Source organism: Nannospalax galili, unplaced genomic scaffold (assembly GCF_000622305.1).
Source record: "Nannospalax galili isolate Female #2095 unplaced genomic scaffold, S.galili_v1.0 scaffold543, whole genome shotgun sequence".
In the NCBI taxonomy this organism is placed as follows: Eukaryota; Metazoa; Chordata; class Mammalia; order Rodentia; family Spalacidae; genus Nannospalax; species Nannospalax galili.
Genome location: NW_008352270.1, coordinates 3,184,709 through 3,211,206, shown reverse-complemented (window position 1 = coordinate 3,211,206; position 26,498 = coordinate 3,184,709). Strand labels below are relative to the sequence as shown.

The 26,498-nt window shown below is 41.4% G+C and overlaps 1 protein-coding gene across 9 annotated transcripts in view; it reads left to right on the top strand.

The window, feature by feature from the left end:
- The window catches only part of Sdccag8 (serologically defined colon cancer antigen 8), a 238,012-nt gene that overhangs the window by 181,724 nt on the left and 29,790 nt on the right, over positions 1-26,498 (top strand). Inside the window, exon 18 of one of the 9 annotated variants that reach the window (XM_029554107.1) lies at positions 20,590-20,711. The exons of 7 other annotated variants lie outside the window; for them this stretch is intronic. In XM_029554107.1, coding sequence (XP_029409967.1) covers positions 20,590-20,611 — 22 coding nt within the window. In that variant the 3' untranslated portion in view covers positions 20,612-20,711. Of the gene's footprint in view, positions 1-14,248; positions 14,471-20,589; positions 20,712-26,498 lie in introns of those variants that run through there. One more of the 9 variants, XM_029554104.1, reaches the window with a different exon arrangement.

Sequence of the window (26,498 nt, the reverse complement as noted above, 5' to 3'; positions counted from 1 at the left end):
CCTCTCCCTCCCTCCCTCCCTCCCTCTCTCCCTCTCTGCCCCTCCTCTTTTTCATTTTTGTTTTGTTTGAGACAGTATCTCAGTATCTCCCTGTATCTCCCTGGCCTCTAATTTTCTATGTAGACCAGTCTGATCTTTATCTCACAGAGATCTGCCTGCCTCTGCAGCCAGAATGCAGGATTAAAGGTGTGCACCACCGCACCTGGTTGAATACATTTTCTTAAAAGCAGGGTTTTATGCAACCCAGTTAGCCTAGAACTCCTGTGTTGCTAAGGATGACCTTGAACTTCAGATCCTCCTGCCTCCACCTCCTCTGTGTTGGGATTATAGGCATGTACTGCCATGCCTGATTTATGCAGTGCTATGGGTTAAACCCAGGGTTTCCTGCATGCAAGGCAAGCACTGTTAATTGAGCTATATCCCCTGCCCCTGATATATTGACTTTTAATCATCCATCTAACTGCCAGAAAACTCTGGGTTCTTTAAAATATGTAGACATAGATATATATCATGTGGATTTTGGACTGTCTTCATGCTGAGATTATTTTATGTAAGCCAGTGTTTAGGAAGTCAGTCACAATTGTATTGGTAAGAACTTCTAGGCTTTTAGCACTTCTGGACTTTGGTATAGCAAGAAATGCCTCATATTAAGCTTTATTCTCTAGCACCATAGAAACTGGTTCAAGAGGAAGCCTCAACCTCCCCCTTCCCCTCAGTGGGTGAGACACAAAGGTGTATGGGCTCAGCCACCTCTGCCCCAAGACAAAGACAAGGGCCTAACAACTCCTTGTTTCCAGGGTTGAAGCTGTAGCTCTGGACTGATCCTAGTCACACAGTTGTGTCTATATTTCAGTGTTTTTGGAAGATGCATGTTGGCAGAGAATTTCCATTGCAGAAACTTCCGATCTGGACATTGTTGGGTCTATTGAAACAAATAAAACATTATGTATGATGCAGGAAAAAAAAAAAAAGAAATTGGTTCAAGAAAGTTTGATGAATCAGAAGAAATCTTTATTCACTAGTCCAAATCCCAAGCTATAGTCTGTGTATATGTGTATCTATATTAATAATACCAGTTTTCCATGGCAAAAGAGGCTCTTTTCAAGCCTGAAGTGATTCAAACCTTGCATTTTCAACTTAAAATATTCCAGTTGATAGCAATTAAAGGAAATCCGCAGTGCTTATAGCTGAGCTATAAATCTGGCTGTGAACTAAATGGCTTGCCGTATTATACCCAGAGGTGAGTTTTGCACCTATTTCAACAGTGTTTCTTGATGCAGGGGGTTTGTGAACACATCTTAGGAGGCTGGCAGTTTGGGGCAGATGTGTATCTGTACCTCTGGCATCTCTGGCTATAACTTAACTATAAAAACCATACAATCATCTGGGTAGCAAGACAGCTGAAATCTTCCTATTCTATGATCCTAAGTGTGGATATAGTGCCAGATTTATAGAAAGGAGATATGTCAGGCAGTAAGTATGTGGCAGAAGTCCAGATGTTTCTGCAGCCAGCTTCCTGGGGTGGCCTTCCCCCAGACAACCAAGTATACCATTCAAGTGTGTCATAGTACTACTGGATCGTATGTTGGATCAATCTTCAGGGTAAATCCCTGACTTTCGTAGCTAGCATAGTCTGTGAAAAGCAAGAGAAGGGAAATGTGGAGCTATAGAAGTCCTTTCTACTAATATGTGGGTCCTGCTTTATTTTTTTCCTCAGAGGAAAAACCTAAATTCAACTCATAGTCACATAATCTTCTGTTATTGAGCACCGATTTCATCTGCTTGGAGAAAAGCTTACTCTCATTTTTAGACCACTTTAAGATCAGTTCTTAAGATCACCTCCGTTTTCTAATTTATGGAAATGCTTGGCTATCTACCTCAAGTTAGAGCTATTTGCGTTTTTTGCTGATTTGCTTGGCATATCTCCAGCAAAATAGTCCATTAACATTCAAATCCTTTCCCAATAATTGAGACAATCAATTTACATTAAACAAGGCACAATTATAATTTTATGTACAATTTAAATTCTATAGAAAATAATCAGTGTGCAATAAAGAAGAACACTTATTTTGATGCAAAGGGGTGTTTTTTATAGTCGGCATTAAACAAATCTTTCATATTTTCAAAATACTTCCCTCATTATCTTTGGTGTAGAATGAAGCTCTATTGTGCTTCATTCTGATGAAGGATCAAGTGTGTACCCATGCTGCATGCTTGATAAGCACTGTGGCTTTCTCTCAGTGGCGTTTAAATGGAGAGGGTGGACAGAGAATGAGGAGGTACTTGTTTGCTGCTTAACCTTGGAATAGTTCGTGTTCAAAAGGGCAAACAAAGCAAAAGCATGTTTGTTTGTTGTCTTTATTCCAACATTATTAGTGAAATGGGCATTGTCACTCACCTTTGCCTGGTTGTCATGAACCAGGTGCCTATTGCTTGGCCAGGGCTTGCGTGCTGTATCCTGGGGAAATGGTCGAATGGAATCTGAGAAGCATGCATGCCGTGGGGTGAAGCACATGGTGGTTTGCCTTTGTGTGGAAAAGTTGCTGGGAAAGCTTCAGACCCCAGCCAGAAGCTTGCAAGGCAGCTGGCTCTGTGAATGTGCCTTAGTCAGCCACAGCGCTCGCTGGTACGCTCTTAAGGAGGCTGTTATGTCAGAAAATCTAGAACACTAGAGAAATATTATTAGGAAGAATACAGTAAAAAAAAAAAAATAATGACAAGATAGAAAACAAATCCTGTCAGAGCCTGAGAATATATTTGGCTTCCGCTCGCTGTGTCTGTCTGTTTCCATCAACGGTCCAGAATAGAAACCGGATGTTTAAAATCGCTCCCCCTTTCACATGTTCTCCTCCCTCCTGTCTTCCTTCCTCTTCAGCATTAGTAGACTTACTATTTTTATTATTTTTTATTTATATTCCTAGTTTTCAATATTTGCCATTTGTGTGTATAACACATTAATTTTTAATGAAATATTTTCAGACTCTTGAAACTCTTGGAATAGCTGAATCATAAAAGAAAACTGGAAACTGATGTGGACCCCAAGGCAGCATGTGAACTGAACACTGCACATGTGTTTCTTTTCCTACCCACAAATGGCAAGGGCAGTGTTAAAAGATGATGTGAAATTAGACAGAAATCTCTTATCTTTGCATGGAGCATAGTTTGTATAATTTTTGTGGCATCGAAAATGGCTTAGGCACCATTTTAACTACTAATTAATGAAATAAATGTTAAGATAATTTGTTCCTTTTCTTTTTATCTAAAAATACATATTTTGGCAAGCCACACTGCTGGTAAAGCAATTTAGATGTGACTTAAATTGACTTTTCTGTTGTTCGTTGGGTTGTGCTGGGGATTATACCCAGGCCTCATGCAGTGTCAGGCAAATGTTTCACTGAGTCAGAGTCTCAACCCTCAGACTGACCCTTGGGGTTAACTGCATTTTAGTTCTTTTGTAGGACTAAAGAGTTTAACAGAGGTGATATTTGTTTCTTTGGATAGCTTATGTTTTCTAATCAATAGCCTTTTTTTTTTTGGTTTTATGACTATAAAATTAAAATGAGTGTTGGCAGTGATTTTAGATTAGTTTATGTTGGATGTTAGTCCCAGAACTATAGCTTTGTTTCTGTTTGTAAGCTACTTTGGAATGCTAAATTAACACAAGTATTTTTTTTCAAAAAATATTAAATATTAAAAGCTTTCATTTATTGTCAGATATTTAAGATATAAAATAGGTCCTTTTGTGTTCTCAAATTAATCAATTATTAATTTTATGATGGAAAGTTAAATTTCATTTTAATCATTTTATATGTGTGGTTAACTGTGTGTGTTCTTTTTAATGAAAATTTCTAATGATTTTACTTTCAAGAAAATTTGTTTTCTCAACATTAATAATAAATTTTAATATTCTCCTCTAAGTATTTTTTATCTATTGTATCTCTAACTGCTAATGAATATTTTAATGATGCTCACGTACCTTATAGGCACCAAATTACATTTTGGAGACTCCAGAAATGCCTGAACCACATCTAGCTGCACTTTGCTCCTGTCTCCTGCACCCTTTCTCCATCCCTGTTCCTAGAATTCACAGTTAATACATGAGGAAACTGAGGCCCAAAGAGATAGAATCTGTGTTTTCTGACTTCTGACACTGTTTTCTGTGGCCGCTCTTCTGCTTGCCTGGTGCTGTCTCTGGGCGCTCCTCTGCTTGCACGGGCGCCGCCTGCGGCCACTCTCCTTTCACCCGGTGCTGACTCGGATTGCATGGGCGCCGCCTCCAATCCTACGGGCGGGTGCCACCTCTGATCACATGGGTGCTGCCCTTCACTCCTCACTGCAGCCACAAGCTGTGGCTGCTCTTCCACTTCAATGCTGAGGCAGCTGTCTCCAATCGTCACTGCTTCTGCCTGGTCCCGGACCCCAGGGCTGGTGAGACTGTGTCAGCTGAGCCGCATTCAGACACAGGAGACCCGGTTTGGTGACGCAGACCTAGTTTATTGCAGAAGGGTACAAGCTTATGTAGGGGTAGGGGTCCAATCAAGAAGTTACAACTCAGATCTTTGGCAAGGCTGTGTCCTATCATGACATTGCGAGTCAGAAACCTTATTAGCATGATAGGTTTCAGGTTACTTAGGTTCCGGTTTCCTGTAAGGGGCCTGGATTCCTGGGAACCACATGACCCAGGATGTTGCAATATCTAAGTGTTGCAATTTGGAATCTCAGGGGTGATTATTAGGGAGTGATGAGCTCTAGGCATCAGTCTCATGATCTGCCAAAGGGGAGCAAATGTCAGGAGGCGTTCCTTGTGGCTCCAATGGTCCGGCCGTTGCCTCAGGCCTGCTCTATGGCTGTCATTAAGACTTTCACCCTAGGCTCAAGCCTGCCTCCCACAGTTTTCTGCTGTACCCACTCAATAATTTATTAGCTCAGAAGTACATGCAGTGAGCTAGTACTGATAACTGCAAGAAAAATGCTGAACAGACGAGCCAGCTTAGTGGGCAGCACACTTGAAACCAGAGTTAGATAGCTAATTGGAAGATTAGGAAGTCATGAAAACTGATAATATCCACCAAGACATTTTCTTTGTGCACGGATACCTTGGTTTAGAGTGCCACATTATTCGTTTCTCTTTTGTTTTTCTACATAGATCACACCCACACTGCATGTTTTGTCACACTTCGTTTTGATTTCCCTAAACAAACTGAAAGCACATGAACATTGGGCTGCAGCACCATGCAGAATCTCTTTGATGACCCCCAGCGTGTCTTTTCCATGTGCTCCATGCACACCTAATTGACAGACTTCCTTTTACTTGGGGAGCATTCAGCTTAGTTGGATCCTTTCACCATTCTACTTTGTTTTCATAGAATCAGTAACATTTTAGCAATGGTCTTTCTGAGTTCACCTGACATGTAATTGCATTCATCTAAGCAGCATTACCAGGCTTTGGAAGAAGCATAGCTGACTGGGGGAAGACTGTTACTGCTGAGAGCAGAAGTGCCTATTTATGCTGGACAGTCACGGTCATGTGTGGAGTGTGCTAGTGAATATGTGGCATGACCATCCTTCCATATGCTAAGCAGAGAGATGAGGAAGATGATGGTTTGTCCAGTCATTAGAGTGAGTGGTGATCCATCTGGAGAACCTCTGTAGTTCAGAAGGAACTACTAAAGTTTAAAAAATAAGTGAACATGTGCAATATAATTAGTGGGTTTTGCATTCTCATGAACAGTCTTGCCTTTTGTTTACCTTTTGTAACAAAGAAAGGCCAACCTGGGAGCAGGAAATAAAAGGGAACTTTTTCTGCACTCTCTCTCTCCTTTCTGTCCCTGGGCTAAGAATGTCAACCTTACCCTACCCAGAAGCTGAGCCAGGGAAGCATGTACTCCAAGGAAATTCTCTACAGCTCTTGGCAGTGAAGCACTGGTCTCTGTCCAACCTAAGGAATCACCTTTCATATGTTCCCACCGACTTGCTATTGAGTGGGAATGGCAGGGGTGGCAGCCATTGAGGTAAAAAAAAAAAAAAAAAGTAAGATGCTTTTCCCATAAAGTCATGGAAGGATAACTTTGTAAAAGAACATACTGCTGAAAATAACAAATTATTTTAAGATAGATTTAAGATAATTCTTTTAAAAACATGTTTATTTTTATGAGGGCACTTGTGAAGACCAGAGGACAACTTGTGAGAATAGGTTCTCTGCTTCTACCATGTGGGCCCCAGGGATCAAACAGGTCATCAGACTTGGTGATAAGAGCCTTTACCCGCTGAGCCATCTTGAAGTGCTCAAAACAAACTTAGGTTAATTCTTGACCTAAGAACCCCTACCTGGTTCTCAGAGAGTGTCACAACCCATTCCTAAATAATGAGTAAACTAACCAAGAGGCAGTGAATATGCTGTAAGTCAAGCAAATATTACACTTTTACTTTGATTTTTGAGTTGGGGGTATAGCTAAGCATCCATCCCATCTCCTTAATTAGATCTGAGTATTTGTCAAGATGATGCCTATAGCACAAAGCTGCTTCACTCAGGAAGAAAGTGCTGTATGTGCGTGCAGTATGAGTACTCCTTCCTGAGTTCTAGCCTGTGGGCTAGAAGAACTGCTCACAGACATCTATCTACTGGTGCCAGAGGGTGGGAGCCCATGGCTCGAAGGCAAAGCTCAAGATGTGGTTAATCCAGCCACTATAACAATGTCCAGCAATAGATTTAGGCAAATAAATCCTAAAGGAGTTAGGAGGGTGAATATCATTTTTCTCTGGTGTTCATGGGCTCTCAAAGGGGATTTCTCTGTTTTTGCATGTTTTGTTATTCTTTCTAGAAACCTAGGATCATTTCTAAATATAAATTGAAAGATTGGTGATCGTTCATTTGTTAATAGTCAATTCACTGCTTATGTGTGCACATGTATGTGTGCTAAGTTCCAGCTGTGGTGATGGGAACCTGTAGTAGACTTCACGTGGTCTTGGAGAAGCTGCAGACCAGGCACACCCACCTGTGCTTCTGCAGCTGGGATGCTCGTCCCTCCACTGCTTGGAGCTCTAATCTCTAAAAACACACAGATCAGCTGTCTCATCTGCAGTGGAGACTTTCCTTCTTTTCTCCTCCCTTCCTCCCTATTTCCTTCCCTTCCTTTCTTTACTGACTAGTTCTCACTCTGTAGCTCAGGCTGGCCTTAAACTTGTACCCTCTTACCTTCTGAGTACTGAGGTTACAAGCATGAGCCACCATACCTGGACTTTTTCTTTTTTCACTTGCAGTCATTTTTTTTTCTTAAAAAAGTCATATGCGTATATCTGTATATGAGTATGTGTGTTTGTGTGTGTGTTGTATGTATGAGTGGTGTATGCATGCATATGTGTACAGGTATGTAAAACCCCTGTGTGCATGCAGAGGCCAGAGGAGGATGTCATATGTCCTGTTCTATCATTCTGCCTTATTCCTTTGAGACAGGATCTCTCCCTGAATCTGGAGCTAGGCTGGCAGCCAGCAAGTCCAGCAGTCCTCCAGGTTCTGTCCCTCGTGATGCTAGGGTTAAAAGTGTGTGCAATATGAATACATCTGGCTCTTTGTATGTGTGCTGGGGATCTGAACTTGGGCCCTTCTGCTTGTGTCACAAATGCTGTTACCCACTAGGCTATCCTCCCAGACCCCATGTGTCACCTTTCTTAGCATCACTCTCTGTAAGACTCAATAGTTTGTCCAAACAATATTTTGATCAAATGTACCCTATGTCGTAATTGTTCTTAGCATATCTGACTTGTACTAGGTTTAATGGCACATACTTATAGTCTCAAAAGGTAGAATTAAGAAGATCCCTGCAAGTTTGAAACCTGTCTAGTCTACATAGAGAGCTAGGGAGTTCCAGCCCACTGAGACTACATTAGGAAAACCTGTCTCAAAAACCAAAATAAGAGCTTGGTGTGGTAGGACATGCCTTTAATCACATCACACAGGAGGCAGAGGCAGGTGGATCTCTGTGAGAAGAAGGTAAACCTGGTTTATATAGGGAGTTCCAGATGAGCTGTGGTATAGGGAGACTGTCTCAAAACAACAACAAAAAGCAACAGCAATAAAAAGATAAAGAATGTCTGGAGCTGGAGAGATGGCTCAGCAGTTAAGAACACTGGTTGTTCTTGCAGAAGACCCGGGCTCAAATCCCAGCACCCACATGGCAGCTAACAACTGTCAGTAACTCCAGTTCTAGGGGATCCGACAGCCTCTTCTGACCTCCGTGGGCATTGCACAACACGGGTGCACTCACCTACATGCAGGCAATACACGCATACACATAAAATAAAAATAAATAAAATTTTTTAAAAAAAGAAAGAATGTCTGACTCATTAGACTTATAGTTCCTTAAGAATCCGTAGTTAACTTTTGTATCTTTTACACATATCATAGTGCTTGGCATTTAGAAGGAGCTCACTAAATGAATGCAATGCTTTTATCTGCTTTCTATAAATCATCTTTTCAGAGAGATGCTCATTTGGTAAAGTCCTGGCTGCACAAGCATGAGGTCCTGAATTTGATTCCCAGCACCCACATAAAAAGCCAGGTGTAGAGCCGGTTGTGGTGGCCTCACTCCTGTAGTCCCAGCAATTGGGAGGCAGAGGCAGGCGGATCTCTGTGAATTCAAGGCCAGCCTGGTCTACATAGTGAGTTCTAGGACAGCTGGGGCTATAGGGAGACCCTGCTTCAAAAAGACAAAAAAAAAAAAAAATTCCAGGTGTGATAGCATATGCTCATAATCCCAGTGCTAGGGAGGCAGAGACAGGAGGATTCCTGGGGCATGCTGGCTGTCCATCCAGTCTTGAAGCAAGACGGGATGGTCTCTGAGAAATGACACCAAAGGTTGACATCTGGCCTCTATACCCACCCGCACCTACATGTGCACCCACATACCGCCAAACACACATATACATATCCAAGTTATCTTTTCTAGTTTTCCTCAAATTGTGGAAAAGCAAAAATGGAACAAATACAGAACTTGATATGTATGTGTAACATTTGTTAGATATTTTACAACCTTTCCTCTCTGTCCTCACATTTGGGAAACCTACCCAGTGAATGACTCTTTAATTATGATCATTAAGTAATATAAACCTGAAGTTTGAGTGTGTAATGATGAGCGCCCAGTAGGCACTCAGTAAGTATTAACCACAACTATTAAATAAGATTTGATCTCATTAAAGCAGGAGTGGCTCCCACTGTCTGTTTAGGCTGGGGAGCATCTCATTGTGTTATTAGTTGGTTCTTCTGGAGGTTTGTAGGTCATGTTTAATGGAGCTACTTGCTAAGGTTGTTAGCAGTTACATAAATGACTCTGATTTCACCAGTTTTATGACAGTCATTTGGAAGGAGTTATGTATTTTTCAAGCTTTTGCTTTCCCCAGTGGCCTGATCTACTAAAACATGATTGTTAAAGTGTAAATTGTGGCAGTTTTTTTTCAATCAGCTAAACTGGGATTTTACTTAGTGCTAGTGATTCCTCCATTGTAGATAAAAGAGAAAATACACAACTGAGGATTGGAAATCCATCTTCTTTCACTTGACAAGGCAGAACAGCCCTTAAGAGATGATCCTTGGGAAGAGCATCAGCATTCCCCTCAAGCCAAGCATACGGAGCTTCCTTGTCTCCTGTCTTTTGAAATGATTTTGAGGCCTATGTCTGGAAGGGTTCCAGCATCTGCAGTGGCCCTCAGTGCTTCTCAGATGCCACTGTGCTCCTGGACAGGGTTCTTGCCTTCTGGGCCCAGCCACATCATGGGGTCCTAGAACACTTTGCCTTTTTGATTAGAACTGGGGAACCCAAGTGACTGAGTGAGGCATCCCCTGAGGCCCCTTTGGCTGCTTCCATGCTACCATCTTGGCATTCTAGATCTCCTTGTTCAATTCAGAGAGCAAATGTCTCTATAGAAAGGCTTGGAAATGTGTTTGTCAGGGTGAGATTTTTAACACTGAGTAGAGATAAGGTTAGCAGAAGGGGGCTTTCACTGATGGCCAGTGTTCCCCAGTGCTAGGCAGTCAGTTATTCCTCTTGCTCCTGCAGTAAATATCTCTTTCTTAGCACTGAGTTGGTGTATCTGTGGTTTCTACATACTCCCCTCATCAGATTGTGGATTATCAATCTCTTAAGTCCCAGAGTGTAGGGCTGTCTCGATCCAAATAATAATCCTCTAGGAGCTGAAATTGTTTCCATTTAAGACTTGTTAAGTAAGATTAATGCAGGTTGATTCATGTGTCCTCAGTTCTTTCTGCCAAGCCTGTAGGACTTGAACTTGCTTGGGTTTATTGACTGTTTCCTGACCATTTAAACTATAGTTTTGTCTATTCAAAACAAAAACACAAGCAAAAAAAAAAAAAAAAGTAAAAATCGTATCGTATACAAGAACTCTTCAACCCTTAGAGACAGAGAAGATGAATCAAATGATCAGTGAGTTCCAGGGGTTCTTATTCTGGATGGAGAAAGAGGGCTGCAAGGCCTTCCCTCTGCTCCTGCTGTCCCCTGCTTCCAGACCAGAGGTACATGCAGCAGAAGCACAGCCCTAGCCTGGAAGGCACTTGGGGACACCTTGGAAGGGACACCAGAATTTTACTCTAGAGGACTTGCAGTAGCACCTGCTGGCAAAGAGGAAGACTTTTCTGGAAGAGAGAATGACCAGCCAGGAGGATCATGACATTATTCAGTTTAAATTTTTTCTTCAGTAAGTCTACATTTTCATTTTCATACATATGTGATATGATGTATATCACTGCTATGAACAATTATTATAGATTTATAATTTTTATAAAAAGTATTTTAAATATCAAGAAATGGATGTCAAATATTTTATCAGAAGAGAGATAACTCCTGACTTACCCACAATTCTATCTCTTACTCTTGACACTGTGCCTGGGTGTGTCCTTCCCCCACCACACACTGGGAATGCACCAGGAGCTGTCCTTGGTGCTAAGTGAAAGATGACTCTTCATGGACATAAGAGGGACATTTGGTGCAAGGAATATAACTGCCCTGCAGTTGGACCGTTTTACTAATTGTGACCCGAAGATATATTGTTATTTCTGAAAAGGATGTTTAAAATAGTCAATTAAAAATATTAAATCATTAAAATGTCTAGCATCAGCCGGGCGTGGTGGTGCACGCCTTTAATCCCAGGAGGCAGAGATAGGCGGATCTCTGTGAGTTCAAGGCCAGCCTGGTCTACATTGTGAGTTCCAGGACAGCTGGGGCTATTTTGAGACCCTGTCTCAAAAATACCAAAAAAAAAATGTCTAGCATCAAGAGATTAATAATTTCACATAAATTCCCTACAATGGAATTGTAAGTTGCCAAGAAAATTACTTGCTGAACAAAAAGTGTTTATCAATATTAACTGCCAAATATGCAAAATATATCTTCCAGGGAAAATAGGATAAAATGAACACACAAACACATATGCTCCTGTATATTCCAATTTTTTGCACACATAAAATGTCAATAGATACAGGTAGGCACCTAAAAGCACATCTTCACACTCTAGCTTCAGGGTCTCACACATGTGAACTCAGCTCTTGCCTCCTGCTAGCTTATGCATACAACTCATCATTCCATTTGATTTTTCCAATACCCTGATATGCACAAAGGAGCTGCTGGTCAACATGGGGTTTCCTGGAGATGCTGTAAGATAGTGGAGAGCACACACATGCACCACATGTGCCTTGGAGCCAGGAAGCATCTCCACTACTACCTAGTCATCTTCACAGCTCTTTCCAGACTGTGTTCACACCCTGAAACTTTATTTGTCTTTCTTGTTCACTCTTGCCTCCCTTTAGCCTACTAATTCTTTGCTGCCTCATATTCCTGGGACCTATGGATTCTTTACCCAGTATAATATAGAATACTCCAACTCTCAACTCTTGTCCAAAATATGTTCATTGAAATATGAAATACAATCACACACATGCACACACACATGCATTCAATCTAGCTTGGGTCTCAAGGCATAAATTTATGCCTTGTGCACACATGTAGACTTTTATAACACATACACATTCTCTCTCTCTCTCTCACACACACACACACACACACACACACACACACACACACACACAGTGCCAGAATGTAATACATTCCTGTTTCTAGAGAATTTAGAGAATTACTGGCACATGTTCTTCTGCTATATTGTCCAGTAATTTCTAAGTTTTCTGCACTGGGTCTGTGATACATTTGTGAAGGGAAATGCACAGAGCACCAACGGGCTCAGTTGAGGTATTACTCATCTAGGAAACAAGCAGGGTCAGAGCCTTCTGTTTAACACTCTACCTTTTAAAATTTCTCTCTAGCCCTGAACTCATATTGTTGCCTTATAACTACGTGTTTTTCTCCTGATTTTGAGAGCCTCTGTTGTACCAGGCCACATTCTAGACCTGAACTCTCCCAACTTTCAAGACATTCCAGATCTGCTGAGCCACTGTGCTCTGTGCCCTCCCTTGTCATCCGCTTTCCTCTAGAATATGAACACCACCAGGCAAGGACCTTGTCTGCCTTGCCGATTGCTGATTTCCCACTGCCTAGAACAGTGTCTAGGCACTCAGAAAAATATGTTTTGTATGAGCACTGTGAGGCCAAGAAGGCATTTATTTTACTACTCTCATTTTTCAGACTTGAATAAATATCATTATGTTACCAGCGGATAATCAGAAGCATCCAAGACTGGGAATTCAGACTGGGGGGAGTCACAAAATTCATGTTGGATCAGGGTTTGATCTGGCATTTAAGTGAGGGTCTGTCTCCTTGCTCCACAGGCTATACTTTGTGGTCACCCAGGCCCTCTTAGACTTTAAGCATTACACTGTTCTCTGCTGGCTTGAGGCCCTAGTGCAACCCTGCAGGATCCGTGCGGCACAGAAGCCCAGGCCTGATGATTCTTGTGGTAGGGATTATGAAGCACTCCTGAGTTTTGCTCTCTCTTGGCTTCATGTAATGTGGCTCATTTTGTTTTGAAGGTAGTTTGTTCCATGGAAACCAGACAGAGTGTTGTTTAAATAGTAGGCTGATGTCTCAATGTAACATATTGGCCCACTGAGATCTACAAGGGTGTGAATCACAAATCCGCCTCTGTACATTCCTGATAGAGTGTGAATGTTCTGGATGTGTAAGAAAATCCTGTTAGGAACGATCAGGTTATCTCATTTTGCCATCAATCGTGTTTTAAAATGTTAAGTTGGTAGAGTAACTGCTGTTACTGGCTAAATGGATTCAACTACAGCAAAAAAAAAAAATAAAAAAAAATGTTTTTCTAACCAGGTAATTCAGCCTCTAATCCAAATTGTACTTGGTTTGTTTTCTGCAGGCTGTGTACGACTGGCACTGTGTATTTAAAGTTCAGCTTTGTGTGTGGTGTTCCTGTGTTGATCTCAGCACATAAAGTAAGAGGCTTCCAAGAGCCAACCTGAGACCAATACTCCACAGCAATTCTGCAGCAAATCCCTACTCTGGGTATTTAACAATAATTGGGATCTTTCTACTGGCTTTACGTAAGCTCAGATTAGTAGTAAAATCTAAGCCCATCCCATTTGGCAGACTCTCCCACTTGAAGCAGTCACAAACTTGCTTCTGATTGTGCTTTTCATTCGCACCTAGCTCAGATTTTTGCCTGATGCTTTTTTAAATCTTCTAATTTACATACTGTGGTAAATTTAAAATAAGGACAGAACAGATGACTGCTGCTAAACTTTCCTGTTTCACTGATGAATATGCTATTTTGCTTCAACTATCTAGCTGTTATATATTCAATGACCTTTAAAACATGGATTAGGTATGTCTCTTCATGCACACCATGCAAGATGGATTATTAGTATTGTCTTTGTTTTGAGACTGTGATTCTGAGACTTGGAGGCCACACAGAACATCTGAGAACTAACTCCTGCAAGACTAAATTCATAACTTCCTGTTCGTGGTGCTCATACCTAATCAGCTGGGCAGAGAGGCCTCATTCGTGTGTGGTTATCATGGAATGGGGGCGGGGTGCTCTGTCCATCCTCCACGCCCTGCTGTGCCAGGACATCACAGTCTGTGTTACTGGAAGTTGTCATTTAGATACATGTCCTCAAAAGACCCATGTGCTAAAGGCCTGGTCACCAAACTGAGGTGCTGTTGGAAGGTGTCAGGACCTAGTGGAGGCAATTGGCATTGGCAGTATGGGAGTGTACCCTTGACAGGCATATTGGGACTCACCCACCCTTCCTTTGTCTTTTGCTTTTCAGCTACCATGAGGTCAGCAGCATTGCCTTCCTGCCTGCTCCCTGCCAACATGGGCTGTGCTATCTAAGGCCCAAAGGCAACAATGAGAGGCAGCTGGAGCCTGAAGCCTCTGAATCTTTAGCCAAAATAAGCCTTTCCTCTTTCTAATTGATTATCTTAAATGTTTTGTCAGTGACTGATACAGAATGTTAGAACAGGTGTAAGAAGAAAGGTATATTTTTGAATGGTTGGTATGAATTTGACTGCAGCTAAATGTAATGTGTTATCTCATTTTGTAACAATAAATTGTAATAATAGTATTTTCCTGCAAAAGACAAAATTGAGACCAGGAGAAGTTAAATTATTAAGAAACTGAGATGCAGAAAACTTGTGCTGTTTTGAAAATGCGCCTTTTTCCTAATTCCCCTCTGTGTTCCCTGCTTGGTTCCCTGCTTGGCAGCTCAGGAAAAGAATTCTTTTATTGTCCCTGCATCTTGCACAGTGAGTAGCATGGCACTTCACAGCACTCTGCTATTCACCAAATCAGGATTTCAGTACAGAAAACAGATGTGCCATTCACTGACCTGGCGGGCAGAAGAAACTTCTTAGACAAGGAGGAAGTGAAATGCTTGATGACGCAAATAGACCCACCATCATAGTGCTGGGCGTGATCCCAGCACTTGAGAGGATGTGGTGGGAGGATTGCAAATCCAATATCAATATGGATTGCTTAAAGAGCCCTACCTCAAAACAACAACAGCAGAAGTCCACTGTCACATAGCATTGTTAACAGTGTTCATTTTAGTTTTAGTATCCAAAATCAGGCTGTATATATTACTTAGGGTGAAAATGTCATAATTCATAATACAAGGAATATCTAGGACACATTTTTAAAGAGAACCACAACAATTTTAAAATAAGGGAATCTTTCTTATTTTCTAATGAAGGGACAGATGCCTTTGAAAGCTTTTATAGAATTGCTGGGAAATTATCAAGGTTCATTTGCCTTACCACGAAAAAGAAAAAGTATGCCAGTTGCTAAACACATAATTGCTTTACCTCTGTCATCTTGATCATATGTGATTACACTCAGAGACCGGAGGCTCTGAAATTTAATAAATGACCCTAATTCAAAATGTCTGACGCCAAATTCAGCTGATAAAAAGCCAGACTGTTGCTACTGTATCTCACTTTCAGCAAACCCAATACATTAAATCCAGATTTACAAAATGGATTAGTTAAGTGGTCATTCTTCACTTAGCAATGTAATTTGTGGTAGTAAGTTTCTCTTGTAATGCTTATAAATGGGAGTCAGTTTATTAGAGCCCTCTGTATTTGCCACATTTCAAGTGCAAAGTCCATTTAATAATGTTGCCCTACAAACCAGCAGTTTCCTGTTTGTCCAGTAAAACAAACACATGAAATAAATACATGAGTCAAGAATGGTCCTGTGTTTGAAGCAGGCATGTTTTCAGAGCGAGGGGACCTCTGCCAGGGCTGCAGGAACTCGATTTCAGATACTTTTCCTAGTTTACATCATGTTAGTTTTCCATGTCTTCCCACCCCTCGTCCATTGAATGAACCAGGAGCGTACCACAATCCGTCGTGGTAAAAAGCTTTGTCTCTTGAGTTGGCATCACCAACAGGTATTAGGTCTGAGAAAAGTTCTTAAGCACTGTTTTCATTCTTGATCCTGCCCTGGGCAGTATGGAAATTCATGTTAGCTCTGTGTCTGGCTTGGGTCAAACAAATGACCCTGAGCTGGCTAAGTAGTCAATACTAAAAGATGTATGTGTGGGACACTTTCTAGGGATCAGCCCAGGTTGAAGCAGATTACTCTCAGCATCTATAAGGGGAGAGGAGGGCTTTTGAGATGGCTCAGAAAGGGGCCTTCAAGCCTGATGATTTGAGTTCAATCCCTGGAACTTACATGGAAGAAGAAAACCAGTTGCCACAAGTTGTCCTCTGACCTCCACGTATGTGCCTACGTGTGTGTGTACACATGCACACACACACACACACACAAATTTTTAAAAATTAATTTAAAAGAAAATGAGGTATTCACTTGTCTATATTGGTGATGGGAGTAGGTTGCTTTTATCTTTTTACTTTGAGAGAAGTCTTCCATCTTTATTCTGTCTTATGATTTTCTTGGACCTTGTGTTCTAATCACATTTAGCTTTGTTTTGAGACAGTGTCTCCCAGCTGGCCTGGAACTCACTATGTAGACCAGGCTGGCCTGGAACTCACAGAGATCCGCCTGCCTCTGCTTCCCAAGTGCTGGGACTAAAGGCGTGTGTGCCACCATGCCCGGCTGAAGCTGCTGTGTTTTTAATAGATGTAAAATACCTTCATCATGCTGTCTTGTAAAGAACATTTGTTTTAAAGGCTCTTTGTGCATTCATCTGGAAGGAAAAAAGCAACCAAATCTGTTTTATTCAAATTCAAAATTCTAGGGGAGCAGATTGTCACAAAACACAGTGATGAACTTGGGATAAGGGAAGCGGGTGGGGAAAGCACAGGCTTATCACACATGCTGGAAACACTACTGCTGTGTGTGGAGTAAGCGGGCCTTCCATTCTCTTTGGGGCAGACTTCTCCCACTTTGTAACAATTCATTATTGATTTCTTTATGATTTTTATTGTAAATATGCAGATTAAGCACGCGTCTGTTCTGTTGACCTAGAGGACATGAAAGAAGTTTCATTCACACTCAGCAATGAAAAGTGTCATAAACCAAAAGTAATTCACAAACATCCACACTGTTTAATGATCTAAAGCACTGCCATTAAGTCTATCATTCAGAGCTGGAGATTTTAAATATGATAGTAGGAACACTTTGAAAAATGCCCGGAAAGAGCATTACATAAAAATGTGTCTCCTTTGCTTGGCCCTTCAAGTCTCCATATTTGCATTGTTCCCATTATTGATTGGCATCATGCCTTGAGACATAGTTTTCAAATACATTGTTTATTTCTGAGTGTGTGGCTGGTAGTATCTTGCACAAGCATGGTGTTAGTACTGTTGATGGTTGCTGCTGAGGTACAGCCTCTAAATCCACTTCTTTATGTACAAAGTGTTCATCCTTAATACAATGGTTTTAAGTCACTCAGAACTGGCTCTTAATGAAAAGATCATGCTTACATTTCCATAACTGCAACCCCAGGCATACTTTATACATTTCAGTCAGCGTCCTCCAATGACAGTGCTAAGTGGTTGTCAGGGGTAGTTAGTTATTCCTGTTTACAGTGCACGGCACTGAGTCTGGGTGGTCTTGACAAACACCACTCCAGGGCTGTTGCCATGTGTTTCCTTCTCTTTACCAAGGAGATAACAGAACATAACTGCTGTGTCTCCACTATTCTGTCAGAAATATGGTCCCCCAGGTTCTTGGTATGGATAGAGACCTCTGTAGGCACCTCTGGACCAGCTGAGCTTGGCTCTTGTGGGATCCCAGCAGTTACTCATTAGGAGCATTATGCAGATACCCAACAGCACTTATATTCTTTTTTTAGAAAATTTTATTAAATTTTTGCGAATTTCATATAATACATCCTGATCATATGTAGAGCCTCTCCACTATCTGTATGTCCCCATATCTTCCCCCACTGGATTTCAGGCATTTTGTCAAACATGTAAACCAACAGCCCTTACATTCTTAAGACTTTGCTATAAGGGAAGACCACCCTCCCTGGCTCTCATTTTGTGTTTCAGGACTTCTTGGTTCCTGACTTTCTTTTACTTTTTTGTTTTCATTCTTTTGGGAAGGGTCTTGCTCTTTCACCCAGGCTGGCCTCAATCTTGAGATCCTACCTCAGCCTCTGGGTGCTAGGATGACAGGCATGTGCAATTGCTCATGGACTGACTCTTTTTGAGTCCCTGGTTTATATACTTTGATGCCACTGAATGCTGTATTAAACCTCTTACTACGATGTAAGAATTTCCTGGCATGCCTTGTAATAGCAAATATAGCTATATAACATTTATTATGTAAAATAAAATGTGATGAGAACTGAAATATTAATATTTTCACATATGCTTATGTTACTTTGAACTTGAGGCAGATTGTTGGAGAATGAAAAGGAAGAGAAGCAGTTTTAAACAGGAACAAAAGAAAGGGCAATTCAATGAAGCCTCCTTCCTATAATACAGGGTGAGTTTGCTCTGATGTTTACATTACTGTGCCCTCCACTGGTCTCTTAAGCTTGCTCCAGTTTACAGTTAAGGAAACTGAGGCTCAGAGAAAGGGAAGGTGGCCTCAGTTGTACAGTCCAGAGATGGGAAGATGGAGGGTCACAGGCTTGCCGGCTGCAAAGTAGGTACTTTCACTACAAGACTGTAGCAAACCTGGAAAGCCAATAGTTCTGTGAGGGCTGTTCCCCTCCATGTGATGTGGAAATTCAAAACTTTCTAGGAAATTTTTGTCCTAAGACCACTTTCACATTGGTCTGTTGCATAGATGTCTTACTTTGTTCTTTTTGTTGTTGTGTTGCTTGTTCTTTTTTAAGGCTTTCTTTGCTTTTCTCCTTTCAGTTGCCATAGCAATATATTAAATGTAAATTAAATGTATAAAGAATCTAATTAGTAGAGTGATAGATCAGGTGTTAGGAATGTACACATTTTTTCTTATTTTGGGATCACTTTCTTTGTAAGGTTATTAATAAAGAGGTATCCCTCCCCACCATACACAAAATATAGGGTTTCTTCTTCTAAATACAAAGTGTGTGTAGAAGCATGATTTTTATTATGTGTCAGATAATGTGCAGCTCCGTGTGTGTGTGTGTGTGTGTGTGTGTGTGTGTGTGTGTGTGCTTTCCCTGAGGGCTCCTTTGAGGATGGAACTATTGCCTGACAGGAATGGTCCCTGGCATGTGTCTCACTCTCAAAGTGATTTGATCACCACCTCAAAGTTGTGAAAATTGAACATTTCCAGTTCTCAGAAACTCGAAACCAGTCAGTCTTGAAGAGCATCTGCCTGGCCATTTTATCATGGATGAGAATGGTTCTGAAGACAAAAAGGCAGTTTTCTCTTTGTGTGAGCTAAAAGTATTGCAACTATAGTTGATGGTACAGTGTGTGAATGGCACATGTTCATACAAAGACAGGTAGAAATCCTGCAGGAAGCTCACTGTACTGCCTTTCAGTAATGTCACGGTCATTCAAGTTCACACCCAGATTCCCTGGACCTTCCCCTTTTCCTGCTTATGTGTACTCCCTCCAGCAGCATGTTGGGCCTGTCCCATTTCTCAGGTGATTGATATCCATGGCCCCTCAGTCTGAGCCTCCCAGCATTCCTGAAAGGAACCTCCATTCTCAGCAAGACACTGTGTCTTGGGTCTTATTGCTTAATTATTATACCTATTTAATGCCACTTAGAACGTTGTCAGCTGTTGAGAAAAGGTAATTATCACTAGTCAAATGAAAAACACTTTTTTGGCTACCTTACGAATACACATTTTACTGGTACCTTGATACATAATGAAGCCTGATAGCAAAACTTTGCTTGTCTCTTCTTCAAGCCACAGCTGTTTCCCTGCTAAATTCATCCCATCTGTCTTCCCTTCCGTGAAGCTGTAGGCAGTATAGCATAAGTACAGAAGCAGTTCAGTGCTATTTTGGATAAACATAGCTGAAATTTGAATCTTTGCCATTTGCGATGCACACATTTTGTTTTACTGCTGTAAAGAGAGCTGTCAAAATACAACTACATGGATAATTTACTAAAATATAGTCAAATATAAGGTTGATCAAAAGGAAAGTACACTGGGTCACTCTGACTCTTCCAGGTGTCTCTGAAAAGGGTTCCTGACCTCCTGGTCTGGCTGGGACTAGCTGCCCCAGAAGTCTTTAATTCTACAGCCTGGTTCTCAGGACCCTTGGGTTCCTGGTCTGGCTGGGGCAGGGTGCCCCAAAAGTCTATAATTCTACAGCCTGGCTCTTAGGACCTGTAGGTTCCCTGTACCTGCTGGTGACATAAATTTCAGGGTCTTTAAGAAGATCTGGAAGGCCACTTTCTAAATCTCCACAATCATTTGCATTAGTGGGAAACATTTTCTTTCTTGGCACCACCTGGCAGAGTTGAGCTACATTACCATTCCGCTGTTCTGAAATTTATTGCATCAAAATGTTGGTTACCAGAGAGACAGTCTATTTAATTTACATCCAATTCCTTATTTCTAGGTTATTGGTAAAAATTGTATAATTGTGCAGTGTTGTTTTTCAATCAATAACACACAATGCTTTGTAGTCAATGGAAAATGGTTTCTTACACAAATTCCTCTTCTGAATTCTGAGACTACTCATTATTTCCTGGATCTCTCCCCTCACACACATATTTTCTGTTTTCTTTTTCCTGTTGGCTAAGGTCTTTTCTAGGTCCAAATTGATTGTGACCTCTTTGAATCAAGAGGGACCACTGTCTAAATATAAGAAGAAAGTTTAGATTTATCTTGCCTCCTGCACACCACTTCTCATCCCTCAGGGTAGCAGAGGGAGGCATGGGATCTAACAAAGGCAGAGCCTGTACCATGGTAAGCTCTTACATTTTATTTTTCTTTTTTTTTTAAATTTTTACTTTTATTTTATGTGTATGTGTGTATTGCCTGCATGTAAGTAAGTGCACCTGTGTTGTGCAGTGCCTGCAGAGGTCAGAGAGGCTGTCAGATCCCCTGGGACTGGAGTTAGGGACAGTTGTTAGCTGCCATGTGGGTGCTGGGATTCGAACCCGGGTCTTCTGCAGAACTAGTGTTCTTAACCACTGAGCCATCTCTCCAGCCCCAGCTCTAACATTTTCTATTCCATCACCTTTGCCTTCCCTAACAACCCTTAGCACACAAATGATGGCAGAAGGCAACATGGGCATGGGAGACAAGACAGAAAACAAAATCTCTTTTGATGAAGGCCGTGAGGTGAGGACTTTGATAGATGCATCTTTGTAAATTCCCAGAAATGTGGATTCTGCTAACAACTGTTCACCTCCTTGGAATAGGGTCTTGTTTTGTTTGCTACTGTATCTCAATACTCTAGAGAGAAGACATTGTAGGTACTCAGAAAATATTTGGTGAACAAATAAATGAGTGAAAAAAAGAACATATTAATATTACATTTCTTTCACAATTGCTTTCAAGTTCCTGTCTTTTGGTCAGTTAGAAAACATCAGCATCTGTATTGTGTTTTGCACTTATACAGCGTTAGCAAAATCATAGTACTTCTGGGTGCCCAGCTGCTGCCAATGAAATTGTCTTCCTGGAAAGTCCCCAAGCCCTTTTTTGCACCAAGACATTACCCTCTTTCTTTTAGGGGGAAAAAAGCCTGCGTTCTCTGGAAGGCAAAAGTAATGTGACAGCCACAAACACAAACAGCTCAACTTCAACCTGAGGTAGAAATGGCAGTTTCACCAGTGATACTTTGAAAGCCATCTATATAAAAATGACAGATCTGTGCCATGTGGTCTAAACAGGCAGAGCTGTAGAAGCACAGTCAGAGCCACTATTACATTTCACTTTCATTTACATGTGTTAGACACATGCTAGGTGCCAAGGGGACAAAATAGAACTGTGTCCAAAGTGCCAGGTTCAAGGAGGTCACATCTTAGTGGAGAGGGGCAGGCCTGATGCACTGCATCAAAAGCAAGGCTGTAGAATGCAGAAAAAGAACAGGTAAGCGTGGAGACTCCACAAAATGCTGACAGTGACAGGTCATTACTAAGGACATGCAGTGTGCAAAGCAGGATAAGGCATCTCGTTTATCATTTTCTTTGGATTGTACACTTTTGGAAAATCATTTTATACTTAAGATATAAGATAGGAAGAAGAGCCTGATTTGTGGCTGGCTACCCAGATATGCCCAACATCATGACATGGGCTACCCATATGTGCCCAACATCACGACATGGTTCTGTTCCCTTTTGGGCTGTCTCTCTGCCTAATCTGGAATATTTCTATGGCTGTCCAACATCCAGACCCCCCAGGTTCTCATAGTGCCTCTGAAGCACAATCCAATCCCATTATGAGTCTGCAGGCAGATCCTTATTTAGAAAGGGAACAAATGACACGCAGAGCAAATTTTTTTTAAAAAAAAAAAAGCTGTCTATGATGATGTTACTCACTAAACTCACCATTTGATGAAATTTTGAAAATTTTCCCAGAAATCTAGTGATACCTTCTAAACCTTAGGATAAGGCTTGAGTCCATTTATACGAAAGCACACGCCACCATCTCTGACCTAAGAGAGTACCATTGCATCAGCTGGCCACATGACCACATACGCTCTTTTAATCATGTCTCTTAGAAAGACTGATGTGATGTGAACTCTGTGTTTCAATGACTGTCAACAGGGAGCTGAAGAGAAAGACAGAAATAACCCTTTATTGAGAGTCTTCTGTAGAAAGATGGGCTGTTGTACTTAAGTCATCTTGACCCAAAGCCCTTAACAGAATGGTATTCATGAAGGGGAACAAAAATGGCTGTCAAGAACTAACATGGCTCTGATTGACCCTTAACCTTCAGAGTGATACTTATTTTTATAAATTATAATTTAAAGCTTGTGTTATTATTGGTAGGGATTTAAAATTTTTTTTTCCCTTAATGTTGTTAACTTGGGCTTTCTGGTTGAACTAACTGTTCATGGGAGCTGCTTGGAGATGGGGTTAGTACCGTGCTGTGGACTTCCCTTTGCCTCTGTTAATAGTCACAGGAGATCACAACTTGGCAGTTCTGTCTAGTTAAGCAAACATGGGAGATTTTGTTGTTGATGTTGCTTGTTTTTTTGAGGCAGGGTCTCACTATGTAGCCCTGGCTGTCCTAGAACTTACTACGTAGACCAGGTTATCCTCAAACACACAGAGGTACACCACCCTGCCTGGTAAGCATATGTTTATAATGCTTAATGGAGTCATCTAGCAAAATTTGATTTGAAAGAAAACAGAGACCAGTAAATAGCTCTCTGAGCTTATACCGAATATTTTTTTTAATTAAAAAAAATTATGTATACAAGTGTATTGTCTGCATGTATGTGAGTGCACCCGTGTCGTGCAGTGCCGCAGATGTCAGAAGAGGGCTCCAGATTCCCCTGGAACTGGAGTTAAGGACAGTTCGTAGCCGCCATGTGGGTGCTGGGCATTGAACCCAGGTCCTCTGCAAGAGCAGTCAGTGCTCTTAACCTCTGAGCCATCTCTCCAGCCCCTATACTGAATATTTTTTTGTGCAAGTAAGACTGGACCAATTAGTTAACTGGAGTACCAAGAAGTTACTAAAAACAAAAATCTAATACACATTATTAAACATTTATACACACGGAACTGCTCCAAACCAGTGATGCTGGAATAGAGACAAAATAATACTGTGTATTTACCTAACACCGTAACACCTTTCATTAGAAAAATCTCAAGCCTTCGCTAGATACCCAAACTGTTCGGCACCCTGTGCGGTGTGTAGGAAGTAAGGTAGAACAGTAAACATGAAGCTGGTGGAGAGAGACTGGCAAGCGCACGGCAGGGAAGAGTTTAAAAGACCCTGTGAAGGACTCAGGTGACTGTGAACATTGGCAGACTTCTGGATGGTGCTGTTGTTCCAACCTGAAGTCTCTATCCTTACTTTGAGAGTGAGTCATTTGAGTCACTGTTTAGCTCTGTCTAAGTTCTATTAAATACAGTTTCTTTTATAGTTCTATACCCAGAATTCATTGTTGAAGTGTGACTGTCCATTCTCTGAGACTGTCTGGACATGGGTGGGCATGTTCTGGTCAGTGGGAAAAGCATATGTGGACCCTCATCTCTTCTAGGGGAGTCAGAGCAACTGGGGACAGATTTAAGCCCAGGCCTGCCACAGAGGCTGCCATGCCTAGCTCCTCCAGTGATAGGCCTGGCCCAGCCACAGTGAGCACAGAGAATGTACCAGAACTTCTGGGGTGTGCCTGGAGTTTAGTGCAAGGGGTGCCAGGAGAAGCAGTGTGAACACAGTATGTCGGCAGACCAGTGGCAGTGATGAGCTTTGCATTTGGGGTTTGAAGGTAGCCTATTTTAGTATCTTGGAATAAATACAGAATTTACCATTCTCTTGAATGTCCAAAACTTATACCTTGAAACTCAGTTCTAACTGGGGTGCCCTACTCACTGGATCTTTTCACCTGGTCCTTTGAGGAAAGAAAAGCACTCTCACTCTATAAGTCTTGCTCACAGAAAAAAATCTCAGTTTTGGCTTAACCTCTCCAATTTTCAGATAATTTAGGTGTCTCAGATTACAGGATAGAGTAGTTTTCTGACACTATAATTTAAATGTCTCTGAAATGTAATAAGTAGAGCTTCATCTGGGTTATAGAAATAATGTTTTCTTTCCAAGCAGCTGTTTGTTTGTATTAACAATTTTCTGTGTCTCTGGAGACAGCCGGCATTTCTGTGTATAATGCCACCCTCATTGTCATCCTGTTATCTGTGGTCTGTCTATTGTTAAAAGATTGTTTTTAATAGTCCTTGTTTCATATACAGACACCCAGCCTCACCCCAGGGGTCTTCAGATGAAAAGCCTCTTGTCTGGCCCCTCCCGATGAGGCAGGGCACAGCTTTCTGTCTTCTTGGGGCTGACTCTTTCACTCTCTTTGCAGTTGATCTGAGACTGTTTGGGTAAAGGCATTTAAGCACCAAGCACAGTATGAACAAATTGTTGGCCCATCTTCATCTGTCAGAGCCAAGGATCGTGGGTTCATTTAGTGGTCCCAATCAGCATCCAAAAGATGGCAGTGAATGAGGCTGTGATGAAGCTGGTGATGGATGACATTTGGTACACATTAATATTTACTGTACATGGTTTCCTACCAACCTGGTGAGCTAGATTGGGAAAGAATTAACATAACCCCATGTTACACTGAGGAAATCTAGGCACACCTGTTCCTACAGGCCACAGATCCCATGACTATGAACTGGCCTCATACTCTTGCTGCTTCATGCCACTGAGATGCATCATGCATCATGAGGAGGAGGGGCAGATAAGAGTGTAAGTTCTGAACCCAGACCTCTTTTTTCCAAATCCAGGTCTTGCCACTTCTGTGCTATCACTGGGAGCAAGCTACTCCCTGTAGCCTAAACTTCTGCAAGATTACATACAGCATTTGTGTGATCTGCCTTGCAGGGTTTGTAAGACTGGGGCATTACACAGACATGTTCAGAACAGGGTCTAGCTTGCAGTAAGTACTCAATAAACAGTAGCTCTGCGAGATTTATGTATGTAATGGTGCATTCAAATATGTATGTTTTATCCTGCTATCTTATAAAAAACTTTGCCTTGATTTTTAATTATAGTGTGGACAGCATCTAGCACACAGGCTAAATGGATGTATTCAGACATAGGGTGCTGACCCGGGGACTCTCTTGAATTTGATAGCATGCATGGAGATGTAAATCCAGGGGTATTTTGTACTAGGAAACGTCCTTGTTAAATGCTTTAGGTAAATTCCACCAAAGGACAACATGGCAGTGGTATAGACAGAGGGCCCAAGATTTTACACAGAAATCTGCCCTTTCTACTGCTTTTACTCCTTTACAGCTATCATTAGAATGGTGGGTTTAGGAGACAGACCATAGCCTCCGGAAAAGGAGCATTATACGGAATCAGTGATACCCGAGGTTAAGAATGAGCCTGGCTAGCAGAGCACTTGGTGCAATAACTGCACAGAGAAGGGCTCAATCTGTAACTGGGTACTGTGGCACAGCCTTGCAGTCCCAACTACTTGGGAGGGTGAAGCAGGAGGAGTGCTTGAGCCCAGGATTTGAGACCAGCCTGGGCAACATAGACCCTGTAAGAAAAAAAAAAAAAAGCCTAATATTGTTTGTTGCCTTATTTGTATTATTGAATCTCAGTTACCTAATTCATTAGATTGAAGAAACACTCCCTGTATTACAGAGCTCTTCTCAGTTGAATGAGCTAATGAATGTAAAAGTACTTTGCATACGCTCTGTAGCACTCTGTTACAATAACACCATAATAATTGTGTAGTCACTTATTCAGGATCAACTGAGGGCCAGATACTTTGTTTATGATCTCTAATTCTTCTAACAGTCCTGTGGAGCGCATAGCATTATTTCATATTGTAAATGAATAAACAGCCTTCCAAGAATTTGCTTAGGCTCATGCTCAGATTTCAATCTGAATTTGTTTTATTTTAAATTCAGCATTTTATATACCCACATCTCTATGATAATAATCCTGGGATTTGTTAATGAAAGTTTGCATTCTGACTGATGATAGTTTGGTTCTTACTATCTGGTTTTGAGCATTTCTC